The 22725-nt window shown below is 43.8% G+C and overlaps 3 protein-coding genes across 11 annotated transcripts in view; 2 read left to right on the plus strand and 1 right to left on the minus strand.

Annotated features, from left to right (window-relative positions):
• iqsec1b (IQ motif and Sec7 domain ArfGEF 1b) overlaps positions 1–12418 on the plus strand; it is a 108858-nt gene extending 96440 nt beyond the window's left edge. For 7 of the 9 annotated variants that reach the window (XM_019856534.1, XM_019856537.1, XM_019856535.1 and 4 more), the window contains 6 exons: positions 1227–1352; positions 1439–1538; positions 3171–3332; positions 3615–3791; positions 7464–7513; positions 8593–11113. In XM_019856534.1, the coding sequence (XP_019712093.1) occupies positions 1227–1352; positions 1439–1538; positions 3171–3332; positions 3615–3791; positions 7464–7513; positions 8593–9129 (1152 nt within the window). In that variant the 3' untranslated portion in view covers positions 9130–11113. Of the gene's footprint in view, positions 1–1226; positions 1353–1438; positions 1539–3170; positions 3333–3614; positions 3792–7463; positions 7514–8592; positions 11114–12337 lie in introns of those variants that run through there. The other 2 variants (XM_019856542.1, XM_019856543.1) reach the window with 2 other exon arrangements.
• gp9 (glycoprotein IX platelet) lies at positions 12407–14943 on the plus strand. The gene is made up of 2 exons (XM_019856548.1): positions 12407–12519; positions 14111–14943. The coding sequence occupies exon 2, from the start codon at positions 14112–14114 to the stop codon at positions 14841–14843; it is 732 nt and encodes a 243-aa protein (XP_019712107.1). The 5' UTR covers positions 12407–12519; position 14111; the 3' UTR covers positions 14844–14943.
• Positions 14944–15619: 676 nt separating this feature from the next.
• Positions 15620–22212, minus strand: LOC109507247 (cat eye syndrome critical region protein 5-like). The gene is made up of 8 exons (XM_019856547.1): positions 22009–22212; positions 20948–21151; positions 20742–20854; positions 20547–20640; positions 19203–19236; positions 18879–19053; positions 18597–18785; positions 15620–16632 (listed from the first exon to the last, which is right to left on the minus strand). The coding sequence occupies exons 1-8, from the start codon at positions 22120–22122 to the stop codon at positions 16236–16238; spliced, it is 1320 nt and encodes a 439-aa protein (XP_019712106.1). The 5' UTR covers positions 22123–22212; the 3' UTR covers positions 15620–16235.
• Positions 22213–22725: the final 513 nt, after the last annotated feature.

Consider the following 22725-nt stretch of genomic DNA (forward strand, 5'->3'; position numbering starts at 1 on the left):
GCTCCTGTTTAGCAGTTAAATAGCAATTAAATTACATCGCATTCTCTGTTTTATCCAAATTGTTTGTTTTAAAACAAGTATTCCTTAGTTTAGTATCCGCACATTGTTTTAGTATACATTTTTTAAAACATATATTGTGGCAGTCATAAGGAGCACACACGATTGACTGTAAACACGTCTTTATTCCACGACTGCCGACAAGTGGATCTATTCTGAACAAGGACAGAATAGTGTCCACCATAATAGTTATTAAAAGAAAAATAAATAAAAGTCCGCTAGAGAGAAGCCCGACCCGAACCTGTTTTACTTCCGCATTCCTGTCGTTTTGGTCCGGAGCAGAAATTGCACGTGTGACCGCAAGTGGAGCTGCTTCGACGCTGCGCCGGAGTTGTAACGCTCAGCGGCTTTGCACGTGTGAACGCTCCACAAAATTTGCTCCGGTGTAAAATACATCGCAACAAAATATTTCGGTGCAGCGTCGGACCAAATTTGTGCCGTGTGAACAGGGCTAATGTGGCTGCGAGAGCAATTTCATCTTCGAGAACAGTCAGTTGTACTATAAATAGTTCTTTTATACTGTATGTCAAAATGAAAAGAACAGCGAAGTTAGAATTTAAACAGTGCATATCCACACAAAGCTTGCACGATATACAGAAGAGCTGCAGCAAATAATTTGCCTTTGCAAAGATGTTCAGTTGTTGCTGGCCGATGTAGAACGAGGGTCATCATCAACACAATGCTCTCCAAGCCCCGCATTATTGTAGCCTGTGGGACTGTTCTAAAAATAGCTCGCCAGTTACGAGACGCAAGCAGTGTTGTAGGACTGATCATTCGAAAATGTTCACACTTGGAGAGATTTAAAGGAAAAAAGTGTTGAATAGTCCCGTTTCCTATCTTGCAAAATTGTTGGTAATAGCGAGAACTCCTTAACGGGATCCGTGTCTTTACAAAGATGAATCTCATCAATTATCGGTAATGGGATATCATTAAAGGTCATTTGAGTGAAATTTCTTATTGCAGAAGTGTGTATCAAACTGGTAGCACTTTGCATTAGTCGGGCGCCGAGAACTTGCTCTCAGTTTCAAAAAGCTTGCTGACCTCTGGTGTCAGGTGGAAGCAAAACAAGTCGGCGTTTAGTCCTTGACTTTCATCTGGAGTGATTCATCCCATTTGACTAGAGTGACCACTGATGCGTTGATCCGTGTTCTTTTTTTTCCTCTCGCAAGGTTCTGTCACTGCCCCATCGCCGTTTGGTGTGTTACTGCCGCCTCTTTGAAGTGCCAGATCCAAACAAGCTCCAGAAGCTGGGCCTGCATCAGCGGGAGATCTTCCTGTTCAATGACCTACTCGTGGTAAATGTCGCCCTCATTTCTTTGCCAGTTTCCTCTTCTTTCCAGACAGCCAATTCTCACCTCATCGAGTCTTTGTATGTTTTTAGGTGACAAAGATTTTTCAGAAGAAGAAGAACTCTGTGACGTACAGCTTCAGGCAGTCCTTCTCCCTTTATGGCATGCAAGTCATGCTATTTGAAAACCAATGTAAGTTGTTTGGATGGGGTTTGAGGTTGGGTTTATGACTGTGAATTTTGTGAAACCATATAAATGTTGAAACATATTACATACACAGCGAACAACAAATTGATGTATAACTAGTTTTGACATCAGAAGTCAAGAATAATGGATTATTCAAAATTTGTAATTATTACATTACATATGACAATTTGAAATTTTCGTTCAGACTTTAGCAAGCATCATCGAAGTTGACATGCTTGAATTGCTTTCGTGGGCCACATAAAAGGATGTGGTGGGCCAGATCTGGCCCCCGGGCCTTGACTTTGACACCTGTGTACCATACACTATAAAACATGACAGTTGAAAGGTGCCCACTTTTTTACTGTTTTAGCCAATCCAGATGGTAGAAAGTAGGCCTCTCTTTCACTGGTTTTGTCAAGATCCTCCACTTGCACCTCTCCTGTTTTGAAGAGAGCGCAAGGAGGGTGTAAGCCATTGAACATTCTTTCAGGACGCCGTTGGGTCCCTAAAGTCGGTAGCAAGTAGCAATAGTTTGTGACGGCATTGGCTCAGAGTCTGGAAAGCAAGTCAAGTCAGCTGTTATGCCACAACGCGCTGCCGGGTACAACTTAAAAAGAAGAGCTGACCAAGGCATTGATGTTTGCATATTGTTGCTTGGGTAAGGTTTATTTTGAAGTTGGCCTTCTTAACATGTTGGCGCATAATGCATAGCATGAACTATTGTTGCTGCGGTGCCGAGGTACAGGTAGACGCACCGTTAAACAAGGTGTACATTGTTTTTTTTTTTTTTGGTCACCTGTGTATAATCCCCCCACCCCCGATTTGGGATCTTTTTTTATTTAGGGAGGGGGAGGGGGGCAAATGCTTATTATGCACAAATTTTACAGTAATCTAATCTTCGAAGGTGCAGTGGGAAAAGATTAAATTATTACCGGTATTTATCCATACTATTATCTGTCTACTCTGTGTGCCCTGCGTTTGTCTGGCAACCGGTTCAGGGTGTCCCCCGCCTACTGCCCGAAGACGGCTGGGATAGGCTCCAGCACCCCCCGCGACCCTTGTGAGGATAAGCGGATCGGAAAATGAATGAATGACTGAATATTATCTGTCTAAGCTAACGATTTAAGGTGACAGACAAACCAATGAAATGCTCTTCCATTCAATGGCAGAAGGTACAAAAATGCTGCTGTTTCTACAACAGAAGAAGTCAATTCCTGGAAGTGTGTCAGTTTGGTGTTCAGTAAATTGAGATGAGATCATTATTTTGGTGTTTTTGTTTTAATGGTGTCCTGTAAGATGTCCTTTACGCCAAATGGCAGCCCTACCCTCATAAAGTTTGGGAAACAGTCCATTAGACCACATGTCGTAAGAAGAAAATGTGATTAGCATTTTGAAGTGCTTTAATGCGCACTCGGGGAGCTCTCCATTTTTTTTTCCATTTTCGGTAGGAATGAGGAATATCAAACTAAATTCACGTTTTTATGTCCACTTTGGAGCTGGCTTCGTGAGCTTCTTTGAGAAGTCAAAAATTAAATAAGGTTAAAGAGTTGGCCCTACGTGACAGAGGTAATACCAAACGTTTTTCAACTTTGAGTCAACTCAGTTCAAATCAAGGACGGGTGTGTCTCCTCTCTGCAGATTATCCAAATGGAATCAGACTTACATCAGCCATCCCAGGTGCGGACATCAAAGTCCTCATCAACTTTAATGCGCCCAACCCCCAGGACCGCAAAAAGTTCACAGACGACCTGCGAGAGTCCATTGCTGAGGTTCAGGAAATGGAGAAATACAGAATAGAATGTGAGCTGCTGTTTTCTTTTTTTCACTCTCCTCCCCCACTCTCGCCCCCCTCTCTCTTTCTCTTACCAACCTCTCTCATTAATCTGAGGCTGCGAAAACAAGTGGGCTTCGCATGATTGCTACCAGAGGGGAACTTTTTTTCTGGATATTCAGTTAATGCTTCAATTGTAACAAAATTACACTTGTAGATTCAGGCGTTGCAAATGCATTTGAATCATTGACTGTGTGAACACGCAAGCCACCAAGCACTTAACGCAGGCATTTTTGGGATCCTTTTCACAGCCGAGCTTGAGAAGCAAAAGGGGGTGGTGAGGCCAAGCATGTCGCAGAGCTCCGGCTTGAAGAAAGAGACTGGGAATGGCAGCATGAATCGTGCAAGTCTGGATGACACCTATGCCATGGGCGAAGGTCTCAAGAGGAGCGCCCTCAGCAGCTCCCTGCGAGATCTCTCCGAAGCAGGTACCACCAGCGCGCGCACCGTTGTCTTTTCCAGATGTTAAGTTGATCACTTATTCGTGATAGCAAAATGTTCTTTCACTGCACGCTACATTCATTGGCTTTAGAGCCTCCTCACCTTTAAGTCCAATGTCCCACCCATTGAATACTTTGCTTTTCCACATATATGTCGTATGGCCTACAGTGACAAGAGACTATATTTTTTCTTTACCAGCCATTTTGAAGGTAATGTTGGCTGTACTGTGGTTACATGGTACTGATTAACTTTATTGGGTTTTCTTCTTGCAAATTTTTATTTGCTGGGACAGGGACACGTTTACCATTGAATTACACCACATTTCCTTTTAACAACACTTAATGAGCATTTGGGAACGAGGACACTCAATGGAATTATTTTCCATTCTTGCTTGATGGACAGCTTCAATAGCTCAACAGTCCGGGTTCTTCACATTTGCGCTTCATAATGGCGCACATTTTCAAAGGCAGACAGGTCTGGACTGCTGGCAAGCCACTCTAGACCTCGGCGGCTCTTTTACTATGAAGCCGCGCTGTTGTAACAAGTGCTGAATGTGGCTTTGCAATGTCTTGCTGAAATAAGCAGGAGGCTCCCATGACCACTAACAAACTCCCATACCATCACAGACGCTGGCTTTTGAACTTCGCACTGATGGTAATCCGTATGGTCCTTTTCTTCTTCGGCAAGTAGAAGACGACATCCATCATTTCTCAAAACAATTTGAAATATGGACTCGTCAGACCACAGTACACTTTTCCACTTTGTGTCAATCCATCTCGGATGGCCTTGGGCCCACAGAAACCGGCAGCGTTATTGGGAACTGTTGATAAATAGCTTTTGCTTTGCGATGGTCGACTTTTTACTTGGCATTTGTCGTTGTAGCAACAAACTGTGTTAAGTGAGAAGAGTTTTCTTTCAGTGTTCCTGAGCCCACACAGCAATATCCTTCACACAACGATGCCTCTTCTTAATGCAGTGACGCCGAAGTGCTTAAAGGTCACGGGCATTCAGTGGTGATTTTAGGTCTTGCCGCTTGCATGCAGAGATATCTCCAGATTCACGGAATGTTCTGATGATACTTTGGACCGCAGAAGATGAAATCTCAAAATGTATTCAATTGTACGTTGAGGGACATAGTCCTATAATTATAATGTTTGACTATTTTCTCAGGCAGTTGTTCACAAAGAGGTGAACCTTGCCCCATCATTGCCTGTCAATGACTGAGCAATTCAGGGAAGCTCCTTTTATACCCAGTCATGGCACCCACCTGTTCCCAGTTAGCCTGTTGACATGTGGAATGATCCAAACATCTTTCCCAGCCTCTTGTTGCCTCCGTCCCAGCTTTTTTTGAAACGTCAAATTCAAAATGAGTAAATCTTGGCAATAACGTTTAGCCGTTTGAACATTCAGTATCTCCGTTGCCGTGTATTCCTTTGAATAGAGTGAAAAAGATTTGCAAATCATTGTATTCTGTATCATAAAGTTTTACATAGTGTGCCACCTTAGAAAGTTTCATTAGATTTGGGATTTGTATATACTGTATGTGTGTATTAAGTGTATATATGTATCGATATGTATGTGTGTGTGTAAGTATATACACTGTGTGTGTCTATGTATACTGAATATATACACTTATACATAATGATGCAACTATATTCACAATCTAGAAAGCAAAGCATGAGGAGACTGTTGTGGAAAATCACAGGTGCAGTCAGTGAATGGGGCAATCAATCCTTGCCGACATCCTCTCAAAATCATCACACTTGCCTGAGTTTCGCTAGTTTCCTCTTCCTTGACAATTTTGCCATGTTCGAGTGATTTCGTAATAGATTTTGAGTGGCAGCTGCATTGGTAGGTGTGTGGTGCTCAATCGCTTGGTGTGCAGCGAGGTGCCTACGATTATTTTTCACGATGGTCCTCTGCAGTAGGTTTCAACTACGTTGCTCGGTGCTAGGTGGACCTTGGATATATTTGAAAAATAATCACTTTGATGTTTAAGACCAGCAATTTGTATCGGATTAAATATTTTCTGGGCGCAACCAAGAGACCCATAATCTTTGTGGTTCCTTTCTTTTTAGAAACTGTCATCAAGTATGAGAACCATTGCGGTAGTCTGCCCATGAATGCAATGTTTATAGTAATGATCTAATCCCACGAGTCATAGTTCTGTAGCCATAAAAACACAGTGAAGTCAAGCCTGCTTTAAACTGTGTGGTTTTACAATAGGTGAGTTGTTTCATTTTTTTCAATCATTTCGGCTGTGATGAATGAAATTGTCAGGCAGCCCCCACCCACTGACCATGAGATGAGGAGCAAGTTCATTCATGTTCACTTTTTTTTTTCCTAAACACTTTGCATCTTTACATTTTCTTTCATCCAAGCACATCGTCATGATAGTTTGGGTAGCAATCGCGTCCCCATTTACTCTCATGAGTATTTGTCACGCAACCAAATCTGCCCTGATGGCTCCTGTTCTATAGTGCAGTAACAAGACTTACGGTCAAGGCTTACGATTGGAGGACGAATAACAGCCGTGCCGAACACGACTGCTCTCTCTTTGCCGCAGCGATTCACTTCTTCCACTAAAGATCGAAAAAGAGCGACGTGAAGTTATCAAGTGATTCTCTTGATAACTAAATGAAATCCAATCCAGGGTTCTGTCTCATTCTTGCTGAAGATGTCCTGCAAAATGATCGATCCGTCACTCTAGAAGTTGATTCCTTTCGCCCTGGTTTTCCATGCAGGATATTGCTTTTCGGGGGTTTCTTTGATTTCTTTTCCTGCCATACTACATTCCATGTGTATTTACCGTTACTTCCATACACATCAGGTATTTTCCTGTTTATGTGTAATTAGCGGTCATGTGTCATTGGCTGAGTGTGCCTACCGACAGCCCTCAGACCTCTCTATGCCTGTACATCCCATGTGTAACAGCCACCGTATTGCTTTGGATGTTTCCCCTCCTTTGTGACTGTCACTGAGGCTGCTTTGGTCATTTGGGACTGAAAGCTTGTCACATTTAATCAAGACAGCTTGGGGGGGAATGTTGGTACCCTGCAAGAAACTTTTTTTTTTGGGGGGGGGGGGGTTACTTGGGATGGGGGTTGCTATCTGACTTCATCCAATAGTGTTCAAATTCAAACGATTTGCCTATGAATTGACTGAGCCTGTAGTCAGAAATGCGCTTTAAATTCTAACCTGTGCAAGGAGGCTACTTCTCAGTAAAGATGTGGCGCTTCATGGGTGTTTCTCAATACCAAAGTTGAAAGGAAATAAAAGGTTGAAAGAATGATCTCCGAGAGCAGCCATGTCGACCACCGCAATACTTGGTGAAAGGCAATGTTGAGATAGCTGGCGATCTGAACTCCCCACCCCACATGTCGGCACGAAGAGCACATCCTAGTCCTTAAAAGAGCTCGACTTTGAATTGGAATAGTACGTGGTTCTTGGTCCAAAGTTTCTCGAGTACACAAGAATGCAATATTGAGAAACAGCCAGCGTACCAACCATCTGGCCACTTCCCGCCCATACTGGGGCCTTACTCACAGTCACAATACGCCGCGCTGCCCCCTACTGGAGCGGCAGGCAGCCTAAACGTCTGCGGTTGCTCCAGGAGTCGCTGTCCATCTCTAATCTGTGGTATTGCATGTCTCGGGCAGGCAAGCGGGGGCGTCGCAGCAGTGCAGGATCACTAGACAGCAATATGGAAGTAAGTTGGAAGCAGCTGGTCTCCAAGCCACTCTTCATGTGATGATGTGCACTGTGAAAACACACCATTTCTTTTTTTTGGTCTGACACCTCCTTTGCTTCATAGACTCAGTCCATTTGTTTGGATCATGCATTTTTTTTTCTTCCTGGGATGACTTATATTGACCTGCTTGCCTCCGTGTAGTGTGCATGCCTGGGTCGCCTGCCTCTGGTCCCACCCCCTTTTTTCGGAAGCAAAACAGCCCCAATTTTGGTCGTGCCATTTGACCAAAAGTCATATCCTCAGCAAAGCATGACTCGACTAATCCTTTTCTTGTCGCCTGTCTCTGTCTTTCATTCACTCCCATCCAAGCGGTTTTCATTTAGTTGCTCTTCTCTCAGGCGGGTAGCTGAGTAAGACGCCAGCTAGTCTTTTGTAGACTCTCTCGCTGTCCAGAGCTCTCTTTACCCACAATTTCTCAGTCCCATATACGGAAGGCTGGAATCGTGGGGCTTTCACAGTCCGAAATCTACTGCCGGGCAGACTAATAATGACGTGGATTTCATTCACTGATCTCTCGCTCGCACCATTTGCCTATGAGTTCCTGTGTTGTGTTCAAGTCTGGAAGCCTGAGAAATGACATTCTGCTTTCAAAGGCATCACGCGGTCTCCTTGAGCCTGAGCGGAAGCATGAGTCAGAGGATGAGAGTTCATGCGTGCATATTGACAACAGGGGCAGCAGTCAGGCCTGCCGTCAAGTGTCCTGCCCTTATAACGATCCAAATGCTAAGCTGTGAATGACGAGTCCGCCTGTCACGTCCTCTGCATGCGTACGGGCGGTGACCTCTGTTTACTTTAACAAAGATGCATGTGTGACTCTGCCACACGTCCTCTCGAGACCCTTTAGTTCTGTGACATTTGTCAAGTCAGCTCTGACACCCACCCCCGCGTTGAACTATTTCTGCTGCACACCATGAAGACATTTCAGTTTGTCATTTGCATGCCCGAAAACATTTTGCTACTTGAAATAAGAAAAATCCAGAAGAGCTGATGATGTGCTTCATGTCTGACGGACGTGCTGTTGCCTTTATCCTCCGCAGGGGTCCATCATTAGCAGCCCGCACACACGCCGAAGAGCCACCACCCCGCGTGAGGGCACCTCACGCGAGCATCCCCCCCTCCCCACCTCGGCATCCACCTCCATCCTGGGCTCGCTGTTTGGCAGCAAGAGAGGCAAACCGCCCTCCCAGAGCCACGGGCCTTACCCGCCGCCTGGTCACCCCACGCTCATATCCCACAAGCCCCACCCGACCAACCTGCACCACACGGCGCAGGCGGTGCACGGCGTGCCGCTGCCGCACCACGGCCACCACCCGCAGTACTGCCAAGTCCCTCAGAACCCGCCGCCTTACCACCACCACCACCACTACCACCCGCCGCCGCACACGCAGTACCACAAGCACCCCGCCTACTCCTCGCACGCTCATCCGCAGCACGCCCAGCACAGCCACTACAGCCAGCATCCGCATCACAGCTCCCACTCGCAGCACGCTCCCCACCACCACAGTAGCCAGCAAGCAGGCGCGGCACCCGGCGGACCCAAAAGCAAACACAGTGGCATCAGCACCGTCGTGTGATGACACGGCGGCGAGGAGGGACTGTTTCTGACACCAAAGGGACTTGATCGACGGCGCGGCTTGACGGCCTGTCCACTGTGTTTTTCTGCTGCTGCCATGAAAACCTACCTGCAGGCACTGTTTCATCTCCACGTCCAACTAAGAAGCAGGATGGACAATTGGACCACAACTATCCCACCAGGGGCCTTTATTAATAGTTTGTTTGATTCCGGGTTTGCCCCTTCCTGCCTCTCCCCCCTCGTGGTGGCGGGTGGGTCTGTGCAGGGAGATGCCCTTTGTTGTTCACAACACACGCACACACATCGCCGGGCTGCTCTGCCCCCCCCCCCCCCATATAATCTGGAGGACCGACACCCTGGCACATCAATGATGGGGCATTGCCGTGCACAGCTTTTTCAGTTTGCAAACCCCACGGATGCTCTTTGTCCTCGCCTCCGATAGAGCTCACATGTAATCAAGCTATAATCATTTGACTGACCGGAGGACAGGTAAGCAACGTCCGAGTCATATTAGTTCTAGTGCTGTATTTACTGTAGATGACAGCTGTATGTGTTGTCTCCTAGCGCTCATACATAAATGTGCCAATTATTAACACATAATCTATTTAGTCAAGACTTCCTGTACAGTATGTCGTGCGTGATTTGGAAGATTATACTTACAATCATTATTATCAGCAAAAAGTCTCAGTATTATACTGACTCCGGGGGTAGCGAGCTTGTAGATGCGGAAGCAGTGAATCAGCCGATCTTGGCCTTTCCAAAGGAGGCGAAGGAGCTTTGAGATGGCAGCTGTCGCAAAGGCACAACATTGACTCTTCTTGTCGACGGCCCCTTGGAAGTACAACTTTGTCATTGCAACTCACAAAATTCGATTTTAGACGGAGGCGACTGTTGAAAGAACTGCTCACAACAGGTGCCGTCGCCACTCGTTAAATCCAACTCGAAACCTTTATAAGAATTTTTTTTTCCTTTTCTGCTTCTACCTTTTTTTTTAACCTCACCGACAAGTTTTGGCGAGTGACTGAAATCCGTTCTTACACAGTGAAGTCTTTTGTTTTTGTATCAAATGTGCAATATCTTTGTACTGATTCGGAATGAGCAAAGTGTCCCTAAGATTTGTGCGGTTTGTTTGTTTGTTTGTTTGTTTGTTTGGTTGTTATTTATTTTTGTTTTTTTGGCCCCTCTCAGTCTAAATTAATGATCGCTGCAAGGCTCAGAGCCCGGTGGAATGTCTCGTGATTTTTTTGCATGTACTGTTATTGATGTGAGGTTGTCCTCTGCACATTGTATAACAAATCAGTGTTACCATAGCAAGTTTAAGTGCAATCATGTTCCCAAATGCAGACTTGTACTGAGAGCGAAAGTCTTCTGTTATCCAGAATGAGATTCAGGTGATAGATAAACCTTTTTTCCCCCCTCCATTTAGGAATATATTAATACCTACAAGGGGACTATAGAGAGAGAAGGAATGTGTGTATATATTTTGTTAAAGGAATACGTCTTGGGCTGAGCAGATATATTTTGCTGGACAAGCACATAAAATAACTTGTTTTGTTTCAATAAATGCAGTTATACCGCAGAAATGTAAAGTGAACAAAGAAACTTGGAGTATGTAAAGAATAACTTTGTACATTCAACAAATAAGAGTCTATTCTGGTGTGCACATTGGTGACAGTAGACAATTTGTTCCAATATTCAGGTTTTACATGTATATTAAGAGTCACAAAGAACTCCATGGCCATCGGTCAGGCTTCCCACCTTCCAGGTTCTCACATATCGGACGGGAGCGATCAAACTGAATGTCTCTTTCTATTGCGTTCGATGTTCTGCTATGATTCCGGCCCTCAAGTCCCCTTCGTGTTTGCTGTGTGTTGTCTACAGTCATTTCTTTGTGAGAAGGAACCCCAATAATGCACTGCATGGATCTGATGCATCACAAGTCACTGTGAGCTGAATGGTGGGCGGGGGAGGGGAAATTCAGCCAATCATAGAAACTGGCTTCGTTTTTTTTTTTGGTTGTTTGTTTTGTTCGTTTGTTTTGTTTTATGGTTTGGAGTTTGCCAATGTTGCCGTGTTCTTGTTGTTTTTGGTGTTAGGCCGGTTATTATTGAAGCTCAGCATGCATTTCATCAACAAAGCCATTGTGTGTACATTCGAAACCTGAAGAACATTGCACTTCCTTCGCTGAGGGCTTTCATTGTGTAAATATGAGATTTGGATGTGCAAACTGCTTGGAAGGAGGATTTATCTTTACGAGGATGTAAAGGGACCAAGTTGGTGGTTATATGATACTGTACATATTGTGAATATGATCCATACTTTATTCTGATATCTGCAGTTTTGATCAGGATGTACAAACATCACCTCATAGAATGAGTGAGGGTTCAACATATCGATTGTCTCGGGAACTGACATTTGCTGTAGAGATCAAAAGCAGACTGTTAGAAAAGTTCGCTGCCATTTTCATCACTCTCCTTCCGTGCAAACACACGCGCGCACAGACACACACAAACACACATACACACAACCACCAGACAAATGCATCTTGCCGCAAGCTGTTTAGTCTGGTGTAAGACTCATCAAATAAAATGGACAAACAAAAAAGGAAAACTCAAGAATGGCCTCATTTACGTGTGCATTCTGTTTGTACAGTGAGTAGTGAGTCAGTAAGACCCCAGTTATTGTAAAACTTCAACTGTGACAATGTTGAGAACGCAAAATAAAACAAATATATGACTTACGGTAACGTTTTTTTGTCATTTCTACCTGCCCGCCATGACTGGTTTCGTTTATTCTACAGTGTGCGGTAGTCCGTAATGTGTTGCGGTAATTTCACCCGAGGACAGTGCCAGTCCGCCACCTACAGGTCAAAAGTATACCTGCAACATGAATGCAGTACAGTCCTGCTGTACATCAAAATGGCTCTTAGCCTCTTACTGTATTGTGTCACTTTTTTTTCTTATTTTTTTACCACGTAAATGACGAAACGTTTTTGGCTTCTACGCGTTTTTACAGTTCGCCTTGTCAAGTGTGTCACATTTACATTCTCATAGGAGTACTGTACGACTGAAAAGTGTTGTGTAATGACCCTCCAGTTAGTGGAGGCAAAAGTCAGTAGCATACTAGTAAAGAGTGTGTGAGCGCATCTTATTGGCTGTGCTATTTTGTTTTACTTTTTTCATAAGATAACTCTTATCTCATCCGAACAGAGGGATTTCCACCACCGTCGCCTTGGTCATTGGGGAACACACTGCGGTTGCGTAAACAACGCGTCAGCTGAAGTTTGAAACTTCTCAATACATCACTGGACCAGAACAATAAACATATCAGAAGAATTCGAGGATGACTACAGAGATCATGAACAACTTCACTGGTGGTTTGACCCTGAAAGGTTTGTTTTCTTCCCGTGATTATAACTTTTGGCGTTACGAGTTCAAATATCAGAAGGCCTAAGAATTTCTGATTACACTTGTCATGTTGCATTCTGACGGCTGCTACTACTGTTTTAATATCAAATAAGGCCTGAAAAGTGAATTGTGGAGTTAAAGTACAATTTTGAAGTGTAATTTAGCTAAGCCAAGGCCTAAAGGTGAACAAACGTTTTCCTTACCAAAATAAAAACAAAATGATTTCATAAAAAACAACTGAAACTATATCTTACGTTTGTAAAACTAACTAGATGATTATAGTATATTACAGTGAACATGTTCTCCGTTTAAGCTTTTGTCAATTAATACCATACTTGAGCATTCTGAGGTCCTCTTAAATAGAGGTACAGTACACTATTTTGCTAATGATGTACTTCCGTCCAGAAGAAGGAACATCAAAGTCATTTCAGAACAATGAGTGACTTTTTTTTTACCTTGCATTCGTCAAATATTCCCTTAATTTAAAAAAAAAAAGCTCAGACAAATAAAACCTAAACTAAACTGCAGAATTGTTGAAAAAATAACAGCTGACTTTATGAAAAAAAAGTCAAAACTAATATGCAAATTCAAATATTGCTCAACAAAGTAGCTTTAAAAAAAAAAAATTTTAAAAAGCCTGGATTTTTTTCTGTACTACTTATCCTCACTGGGTTCACGAGTGAGCAGTGAGCAGAAGCCTACAGGATATGCCAACTGACTTTTGACAGGCAGGGCACACTGGACTAGTTGCCAGCCAAACGCAGACGGTATCAATAAGCTATTGATTAAATATTGATTAAATATTAAATAAGCTATTGATTAAATATTCATGTCAAACTTGATGATTGTTTGTTGATCTTTGACAGATGGAGACACTCACGTTTATCAGCTGTTTCATTAATCAAAACAACATGAGTTTTGCCAACTTAAATGTTTATCTGTCGTCCTTTGCCTGACTGTAGATTGTTTTCCCTCCCTGCTCATTTTGAATGCGCACGACCCTCTCTACAGTGAGGAACCAAACACACTGACGGGTTTGACTGGGTCGGACAAACTGCAATTTACATTCACCGGCTAAACTTGACCTGCTGGATCTCTTCCATGTTTCCCGTAAATAGGGTTCTTCAAAATGTTTCTTCTGTGTGGGGCTGTAGACACTTTATACCTTCGGATAAAAAGCGAGCACAATGTAGCTCATTGTAACAGAGTTAACCGCATTTCTTTGCAAAACTGCACTTGTCAAAGTCAACTGGATGTTGCGTTAAAACTACTCTGATGAATAGTTACTTAAGGAAACTGTAACAGTGTTACTACTACCCACATCTGCCATGATGATGTTGTGGAGTTAGTTCTATAGCACTGAAAACTGCATCCACAACATGTTTAGGTTTTAATGTCTGTGAATTCCTTCCGTAAACTGACCGAAGACTAAACCAAAACTGAGCAAGGGATTTTGTTTTTGTAACGCAGCTCTTTTGGAAGTCATTCGATTGTGCAAACACTCATTAGGTTCTGGTCATGTTAAGTTGTGCATTTTCACTGTGATACAGACATTTTGTTTTTGTCATCTTTCAGGATGCTCTCTGGTCCAGTACTAGCGCACCTCCTGCTCTGGGCCACGCTGTACGCCGCTCCCTCTCTCGGTCAGGCCTGCCTGTGCACAGCCCTCCAGCCTGCGGGTTTGCGAGTCAACTGCACCTCTTCTGACCTCCGGGCGCTGCCTCCTCTGCCATTAGACACCACAGAGCTCCTTGTGCCGGACAGTGGCCTCACCACCATCCCCTCAGGCCTGTTTGATAAAGCGCAGAGACTTCAACGTGTCTCTCTCGCGGGCAATCCTTACCACTGTGACTGCGGCATTGAGTACGTAAGGAACTGGCTTTTGAGGAACAGGGCCGCAGTCTCTCGGGAGCCAACGTGCTTCAGTCCCAGCTCAGTGGCTCAGAAAGCTATCACAGAACTCACTGATGACTACTTTATCCACTGTGCCCCGAGAGGCTGCGGTAGTATCACCTCTGCTGTTGTGATGGGAGTAATGCTCTGCGGCCTCATCGTTCTGCTCCTGTGGAGCCTGAAACTCGCCAAAAACTGCAGCTTCACCCTCAGCATTGAGGAAAAGCACTCGCAACTCAAGGCTGACTCTTTGCATGCGCTGAGAGTGAGACACAGGAGGAGGCAGTCACCTGACAATGAGCATTGTCAGCTACTCACGGAGGATCTGGAAAGGCACCCTGTCAACATGGAGTTACTGCCGCAAGTGCTTGATGTGTTGCAAAAGAAACACAATATTAAGATTAAGGCTATCTGAGGCACCTGTTTGAACACAATTCATGCAAACACTACAAAAGGCCGAGTCTTCGAAATAGAAGACTCTCTTCTATAACAATAAAGTTGGATTGTAAATTTAAGATGCTCCATTATTTACTTTTAAGACAAGCTAGAGAAATCCAGCCAAATGTATATATTCTAACTGTTGAGATGACCAATGGTACGATTCAAATTACTTTATGATTTAAAACCTGTCATTGAAATGTTGAAATTGAATTTTTCATAATCCAAGTCAAACATTTCTAAGGCAAAACTCTTCTTTGCAAAAACATGTTCTGTGTGCCCCCAACTCGTCTCAACATGGTTTTCTGATTGTGTTTGTCTCATTTGACGTAAGCAGCAAAATCGACCTGTTTTTTAAATCCGTCCCAGGACGCGTCTGTGCGTGTTGAATGAAAATGACATCACAAGTGCCTAAGGGCTCAGCCTGCGAATGTCACGTGACCAAACCCAGAAACCAGGTAAGACGTGACTGGTCGTTATCTGAGCCCCGAGTGACCGATTGTCATTTTCACTTGACAGCCAGTGGCAAAATGGCTGCCCCTCTGACATGGACAAAAACGGGTGGATTTTACCGCTAAACCCATATCCCACAAACACAATATTGATGCTGTGTTTGGACTAGAAGGGCCTCAAAGAAACATACGATTGTCAAGAAAACTTTGACTTGTCTTCCCTCTCAAATGATTCCAAACCAGATCAATCATTACAGAACCACATATTGGCCGCTTAAAGAACACAGGAATACACAGATTTGTGATGAGTCCTTATATTTTTTTGGAGTTAGAGTATTTACATTGAACAAAATACTACAAAGGGTCAAATATGGATTTCTCAAAAGAAAGCTTTTGATGTTAAAGGTAGCGAAGGTAACTGTGAACAGGTAAGTAAGAAAGATGAAAACACTGGTCAAGTCTCTCACAAGTATGCACAATGCTGAACTACTTGGGAACAATATTGCACGTCCAACAGTTTGTTCATACAGGAACAAGTTTCTCACTGTCATGCATAGATTTGTAAGGGTTAAAACATGTCAACGGTTGCAGTGCTCAAAAGGTGGCCCTCAACAATGGTCCAATGTTTGAAATGCTTGATAAAGCCTTCTTGTAACAAATATAGCATGATCTCAGGTTTGTAATGACACCAACATCAATGTGGTTTAAAAAAATATTGAGCAGAGTAAAACAAGGCAGTTCCCTAAAAGAAAAAAATGGGCAACTATCACAAAAGCCAGACAAAACATCAGCATTTTTTTTTTCTAAGATCTGTCCCGCTGCTGAGTATTTTCAAGTGCGGGTCAAAGCCCTCTGTGGTGGTTGAACAAAGTCCACAGTGTAACAGGTGGGAGTCCGCCCTGCCTCAATCTCATCCTTTACTGAGGCACAAACTTTTCCTTCTCAAAAATGAGCTCAACAGCTTCAGCCACATCCTGCACAATGTGGCCCGGCTCCACCAGGGCAGGGTCGAAGCGAAAGTCCCGGTGGCCGTGGAAAACCGTCTCTTTGATGAAGCGGCTGGCGTCGCTTGGCACCTGAGCTGTGGGGTTGTAGACACCCGTGCAGACTAAGACAGACTTACAGGAAGTGGCGGCGGGCAACGCCAGCTCGCTCTCCCACGTGTTGTCGACGTCGTCCTCCGTGGGCACCGCCGTGGCAGACCCTGTGGCGGCCGCCATCTTGGCGATGGCTTTGGGGCTCTTTCTCGCAACTCTCATGTCCAGGTAGCGGTTATACAAGTTAGCGCCATAGATATCAGTCATGAGGTTATCCCTGCAAATGATTGGGGAGGGGGGGATTATTCAGCACTTTCGACACGATTAACAAGTTGCATCTATTACAAAGCAGTGTCCGTTAAATTAACTTTATTCAATTTATGTAAAACAAAACAGTGATGCTTCAGCTGTAGTGGTTTCACATGTAGATATGAACTTTTTTTTTTGGTTTGGATTTTCACCTGGTTTTACCCATTTGTAACTGCGCAATGGCAATAACAAATGACAAGTACGGCACATTTGCGGGATCAAAGATGATGGCACTTCGTTACCGCCGAGTGAAGGACAATTAAGGGTGAAACTAGTTTTAAAAGCAATCTGAAGCATGTTTGTCATTTCAAGGGTGTTGTTTGGCTTGTTCGTTTTTGTATACCGCCTGTTACTGACCGATGACTTTTTAGCCTGTCACTTCCTTAACCCTTTCATGCACCCTGTAACCTGATAACATGATAAGCTATCCACTGCAGTAACCCGCTGTCTTTGAAAGGGTTAAAGCCACGTACGGCGCTTAACATATACGACTAGATCCCAGCAGATTTGTTTGAAAATGTTGAGTTGTCTTTCAGTCTTTCTGCTTCAAAGATATTCCTACTGATTTGCCTGGGTGCGACCACAAAAATGTAAGCAAATTCATTTTATGTTGGCTGCAATGCTGCAAGAATTAGCACATACGCCAAGGAAAGCCGAGCAAGGCAAAATTTGAGATGAAACAATTCTAATTTCGGGCTTCACCAGTCACATCCTGGAGGATGGCACAAACATGAAGCAAAGAATCAACTTCAAACTGCCAGTTCCTGCTTGGAATCCCAAAGTTCACCGAGTTGTTGCACGCTGTCATACGCAGGAGGCTGCTCTGACTTGGGATCATCCTTTGCCTTGTGGAGACTCTTCAAGCATTTGTGCCACTCAGATTTGCAGCCCCAACACTCGATTGGGACCTTCCCGAACTTAATCAGGAATTTCAAATTTGCCCTCAGGTTTGTGCCAATTTGACTCGTGTGAGAGCAGTGTGCGACACAAAAAAGAAGCATCAAGTCAGAAAAGAGAACAGTATCACAACAGAATAGTCACAAGGTGTTGCGCAACTTAGGCAGTTCACCAGCTGGCAATTAGCCATGGACGGGCACGGCTGCCACCATCTTGTTTATGTTCTGTCACACCTTGTATACAGATCCAAACTATGACATATCACAGGTACTTTTGGACATTGTATTACAACCGTATCAGTCTTCATATGGTAGAGCTCCGCTGCTTTCCAACCATCTGAATTTCTGCCAGTTCTTTTGTTTTTAATGCTCGATATACTAACTTCAACTGCCAGAAGACTGGATGTTCCTCGGTAAGACTCTTTTAACCCCGTGGAGCCTTATCACTCACACATACAGGATGTGGAAAAAGGAGTCAAAGATGAGCCCCGATTCATATACTATCTTAGTCACGCCCCAAACACAGGGGGATGATCAACAATGTGTTCGCATTTTCCTACATGTGACTCCACGTGCAAACTGGTTTGAACCGGTCTGAGTGTGCAAAGGGTGAAAATAGACATGAAAAGGGGCCTTAGCAAGTGCTCTCGCTCAATAGTTATGGGTGCCCTAGGGGCCACAATCCAACACATCCACCCATTCATCTATCCATCCACAAGGAAATCAAGAGTACCTGTGGAGAAAACCCACACAAGCGTGGAGAAAACAAGCAAACTCCGCGTGCAGAAAGACCTCAGTTGACACCCTAACGTCTTTTAACTGGGAGGCAGGTGAGCTCGAATGTATGGCTTGAGGCGGCGGTCCTAGTCACAGTAATTTTATTTACAGTGGCCCCACCAGTTGTTTTATCGCAAGGGGGAAAATTCGGTATCGTTTGATGCTGGGTCTATTAAAGAAGTGACCATGCTCTCGAGAAAGACTATAGTGTGTGTATGGTGTTCCCCGTTTGCAATACATTGGTTCGTTTGTGTCTTACCCTATCGCATAGAGGGAAGTGATGGGGCGTTTCCACTGCCTTTGCACGGCCTGCCCTCGGATGAGGAACTCGGCAAAATGGTAGGTCAGCTCACTTGGTTTTCCCATCAGAGCCTCGTACTTGAGGTCTTTACCTGTGATCTTCTTAAAGATATTCTCCAAGCACACGAGAAATGTGCCGTGGCCAAATCTGACACAAAACATGGAGAAACAAAACAACAGATGCATGAAACTTTTAACAACTCTTTCCAAACAATCAAACTTTCCGAGCCAGGATGTCGACCTCGGAGACTGTGCTTCGGCCATCCACATCAGGTCCATGTTGCAAGCCAGCAGCGGCAGGTGAGGTCTATTTTGGCTTTGATGATGGCTACTGAGATTGCCGTTGGTGAGCAACACATCAATGATGAGTTGTAGATTGGTCTCCCATCGAATTGGCTCCCCAAACAGAACCACAGCTGCATGGTTGGAATCGTATCAGCAAAAAACAAACAAACAAAAAAAATCTTAACAACCTGGCATGGTGGATGGATCCTCAACACGTGTCCTCAAAATCTTCAGAGGTATTTTTTTGGGGGGCTCTTTCAGAGAAGTAAAGCATACTCACCCTCAACCTTGGGAAGGTTACCTACAGGATTGGACTGCAAAGAAATAAATGAACCTTAATGTGCTGTTGAATAATACTTTATATTAATAATAATCTCTTTTCAGGGACACTTTGTGAAAGAAAAAGTTCATGTGCTTACAAAATGACATCATCATCCGAAATACAAACCCCAGCTATGATGAAGTAGGGACGTTTACAAACATGACCTGAGTGAGGATCAGTGGTTTGAAAACGAATGGATGGATGGACGGATGCACAGAATTACTTCAATCCATCAAAAGCTATAACTAGTAACATGCAAGGACTTTAAAGAGGCCGTGTGCGCAAAGGCACACCTAGTTTTAAATCAGCTCAAAGAACAAAGCAAAGCAAAGTAAGAACTACTGCTTTCTGTCACGTGTCAAAAAAAAAATAACAATCCAAAATGTTTTCCATTTTGCACTCATGTACATTGTACATAAAAGTACAACGCATGTACGATATGTACATACATTGTTTTTCAGAGAGTTTCTGCTTCAAATGGAGACGGAGGGCTGAAGCATATGGACAAAAAGGGTTATCGTGGCACCTAACGGTATATACTGCAATGTACACTTTTAGTGTAAAACATAGCAGCATTTCTGAATGGGTTATTTAAAAGTGGAAAAAAAAACAAAGATAGAAGGTCATTTTGAGAAATACCATTCTGTCGCTCCCAAAACTCATCATTCTATGGTGTAAAATAGTGCAAACAAATGCAAATAACATTGCTGATATTATTAACATTTAATATACTACTGTACTTTTGACCTTAAACGCTTCTCATCGTGGCTGGTGGAGGGGATGCGTGCTTAGGGGGGCTGTGCAGAAATCGGTGGCGACCCAAAGTGAGATGCAAATTATCCGTTAAAAAGGAACGGCGAATCAGAATTTTCAGATTTTAGTCAGAACACGTCATAACTTAATTGTTGTCGCATCTTGTCACAGAGCAATGTTTGGGTGGCAACAGTCACGTGTCGATATGACTTATGTACGTGGCAAGTGCATATGCATGAATGCGCGTGACATTTGTACATAGATATGTCTGCAAATGCATAATTGAATTGAAACGCTAGTTCACATTGAGTTTTTCATTTTGTTGCACCGTGAAGCGTTTCTTGGGGGAGGAAAGTGCAATAAGTGTCACATTCAAGTTCATTTGGCACTAATTTGTTAATGTGAACACGAATAGCGAATGCAGATTTTGGGTGCGAGTGTTCTAGCAAAAATGCTAATTTGCTGTTTAAAGGGGGTTGATCGCCTCCCTCCTTAATACAAGCCAGTGTAACATGAACATGGCTATGCTGATGATCTGATGTTTCTCACCGGTAGTTTGGGTCTCCTGTTGTGGTCCACCATGTCCAGAAGCGGGAATGATTCTCTCAGCATGTCAATACTAATGACGTTATTGAAGCCAAGACTGGGGAGCGAGAGAGTATTAAGGACAAACAGTAGTGAAACTTCAACGATTCAAAAAGTTCACAATCCAAAAAATGTTGAAAAATGATCATAAATTGATACTTTTTGGCAATTTCCAGAACTGGTCCTTGACCTGACACCAGCACACACTTGTCATGGAATTTCTTGAGCATCCTCAATGGACTGTGAGACATAATGACTTGATCTTGTGTGATCTGAAGCATAGATGAAGAATAAGTGGTTCACAAATGGTATGGATATTAAAGGAAACAATAATTATTGCAACATAGGCTTTATTAAGAACTCACCGGTACTCCAAGGATGTGAGAGAGCTGATCTGCTTTTGTTTGTCTTAGGCAATTCCCTGCATTTGTCACAAAAACCAGTGGCACCACAAACTGTCCCTGTGAATCCACCAACTTCTCAAAGGCCTTTTTGGCAGCAGGAATCAGCATCCTTCCCCGGAGGAGAACACCATCAATGTCAAACAGCAAGCCAAAGTTTGGCTGTGGCTGAGAAAAAAAAAACAAAAACAAAAAAAACATTGCATGCACTTAGAACTACTTTGCATGTATTTGTGAAAAATATGGTTTCCATTTATCGCAAAACTACAACACGTGACCGTTGCGTTCAACAATTGAACAACCTACACGAGGCCACGAGCCAAGTCTTGCCAATTTTAAGAGGATCTTTCCGTTTTAGTATGTTGATTTGTATGCCTAAAATAAATCACAACACATTACATTAATCTGCTTGATGACCAATACTGTCTGAATGATTCGGGAACAGTTCATCATATGATGCACTTATATGCCCATTATTCACAAAAGTGCCATATAGTTGTTTTTTTTTTTTGTTGTTGTTGATTTGTTTTGGCAAAGCATCGTACGTTCGGAAACAAATATTTGCAACGAGTTTGAATAATTTTAAGGGTAGCTAGATGTGTGACAATAAATACCTGTACACATATCTGAGGGTGTTTCGATATGTGGACTGACACTGGCTTGTATTATTTGGATGCAGGAGGTACAAGACCCGCATCCTCGAGTGTGATAGGGTTTAAGTGACATGGCAGTGCATATTGCTGCGATACGCCAAAACAACTTTGACTACTTGACTGTGTGTTTGTTTCAGTGTGACTATCAAAACTGGGAGCAACACATTCTAGCAGTGCCGCTGATCGCATCCGGGGAAACAAGTTGTGTCCTCTTTTGTGATCCCAACCAGCGCACATCCCCAAAACACGCGTCACACTTAACAGAGTCGATTCGATAGGGAAGGAAACTGAACCACACAAACCCACGATCTCCTGGTCATCATTTTAGTATTTTTAGGCTGAGACCGAACTCGGAACACGTTCCAACCGTACCTTGCTAATGGTTCCGCAAAAGCCGCAGCGAGAACCGACAACCGTAGCGTTTGGCCTCGCGTGGCGGCCGCCCCCGGAGGACAGGCCCCGGCACAATGGTAGGAGTCCCCGCATTTCACTCCCGTCTCGCCGAGCAAGGATGATTGAGCACGAACCAGCCTGCTGGCTCCGGCCCCTTCTTTTCTTTTCTCCGTTGACGTTCTCTACTCTAATGTGACTGGGTGAGGCCCTGTGACGTCAAATGACGTCGGGTTAGGCAATCAGGAGGGGCCAACTCTGGAAGAAAAAACCCCGCTGCCATTTTAGACACCGAGGCTCACTCGCGAAAATTCTATGGTTCTCGCATTTGAAGCAGCAGAAGTAAAAGATAGCCTCACATAAACGCCTCTGTTCGTGTCTGTGTGATTTTACGTGAGCGCTTTTTTCAGGTAGTGGGATTGACTTGTAGCGATTGTTTTTGCAGCGTGCGCTCCACCTAGACTCCTTTCGGGTTCTCCATTTTACTGCTACGGCGGCGCTGCTCGCTTATTTGCCGCAGGGGATGATATTTGAAAGGGAAACCTGATATACTCTTGTCTACACGCTCCCGGGTCCACGTACAAGTTTGACTTAAATTACTACAATCACCTCAAGTGCACCTGTCTATTGCAGCATACCCAAAGAGTAAATGCTTCACTCACGGCACTCCAGTCATACCACAATGATCAGTAAAACGAG

This window comes from Hippocampus comes, unplaced genomic scaffold, assembly GCF_001891065.2.
Source record: "Hippocampus comes isolate QL1 unplaced genomic scaffold, H_comes_QL1_v1.1 scaffold283, whole genome shotgun sequence".
NCBI lineage: Eukaryota > Metazoa > Chordata > Actinopteri > Syngnathiformes > Syngnathidae > Hippocampus > Hippocampus comes.

What these genes read in the sequence shown, in the direction of transcription:
- gp9 (XM_019856548.1), top strand. Translation starts at nt 14,112, where the DNA reads ATGCTCTCTGGTCCAGTACTAGCGCACCTCCTGCTCTGGGCCACGCTG.
- LOC109507247 (XM_019856547.1), bottom strand. Translation starts at nt 22,122, where the DNA reads ATGCGGGGACTCCTACCATTGTGCCGGGGCCTGTCCTCCGGGGGCGGC. An exon ending in TTTGCGGAACCATTAGCAAG is followed by an intron (nt 21,152 to 22,008) that starts GTACGGTTGGAA and finishes TTTTTTTCTCAG; the next exon opens with CCACAGCCAAACTTTGGCTT. An exon ending in CTCACATCCTTGGAGTACCG is followed by an intron (nt 20,855 to 20,947) that starts GTGAGTTCTTAA and finishes TCTATGCTTCAG; the next exon opens with ATCACACAAGATCAAGTCAT.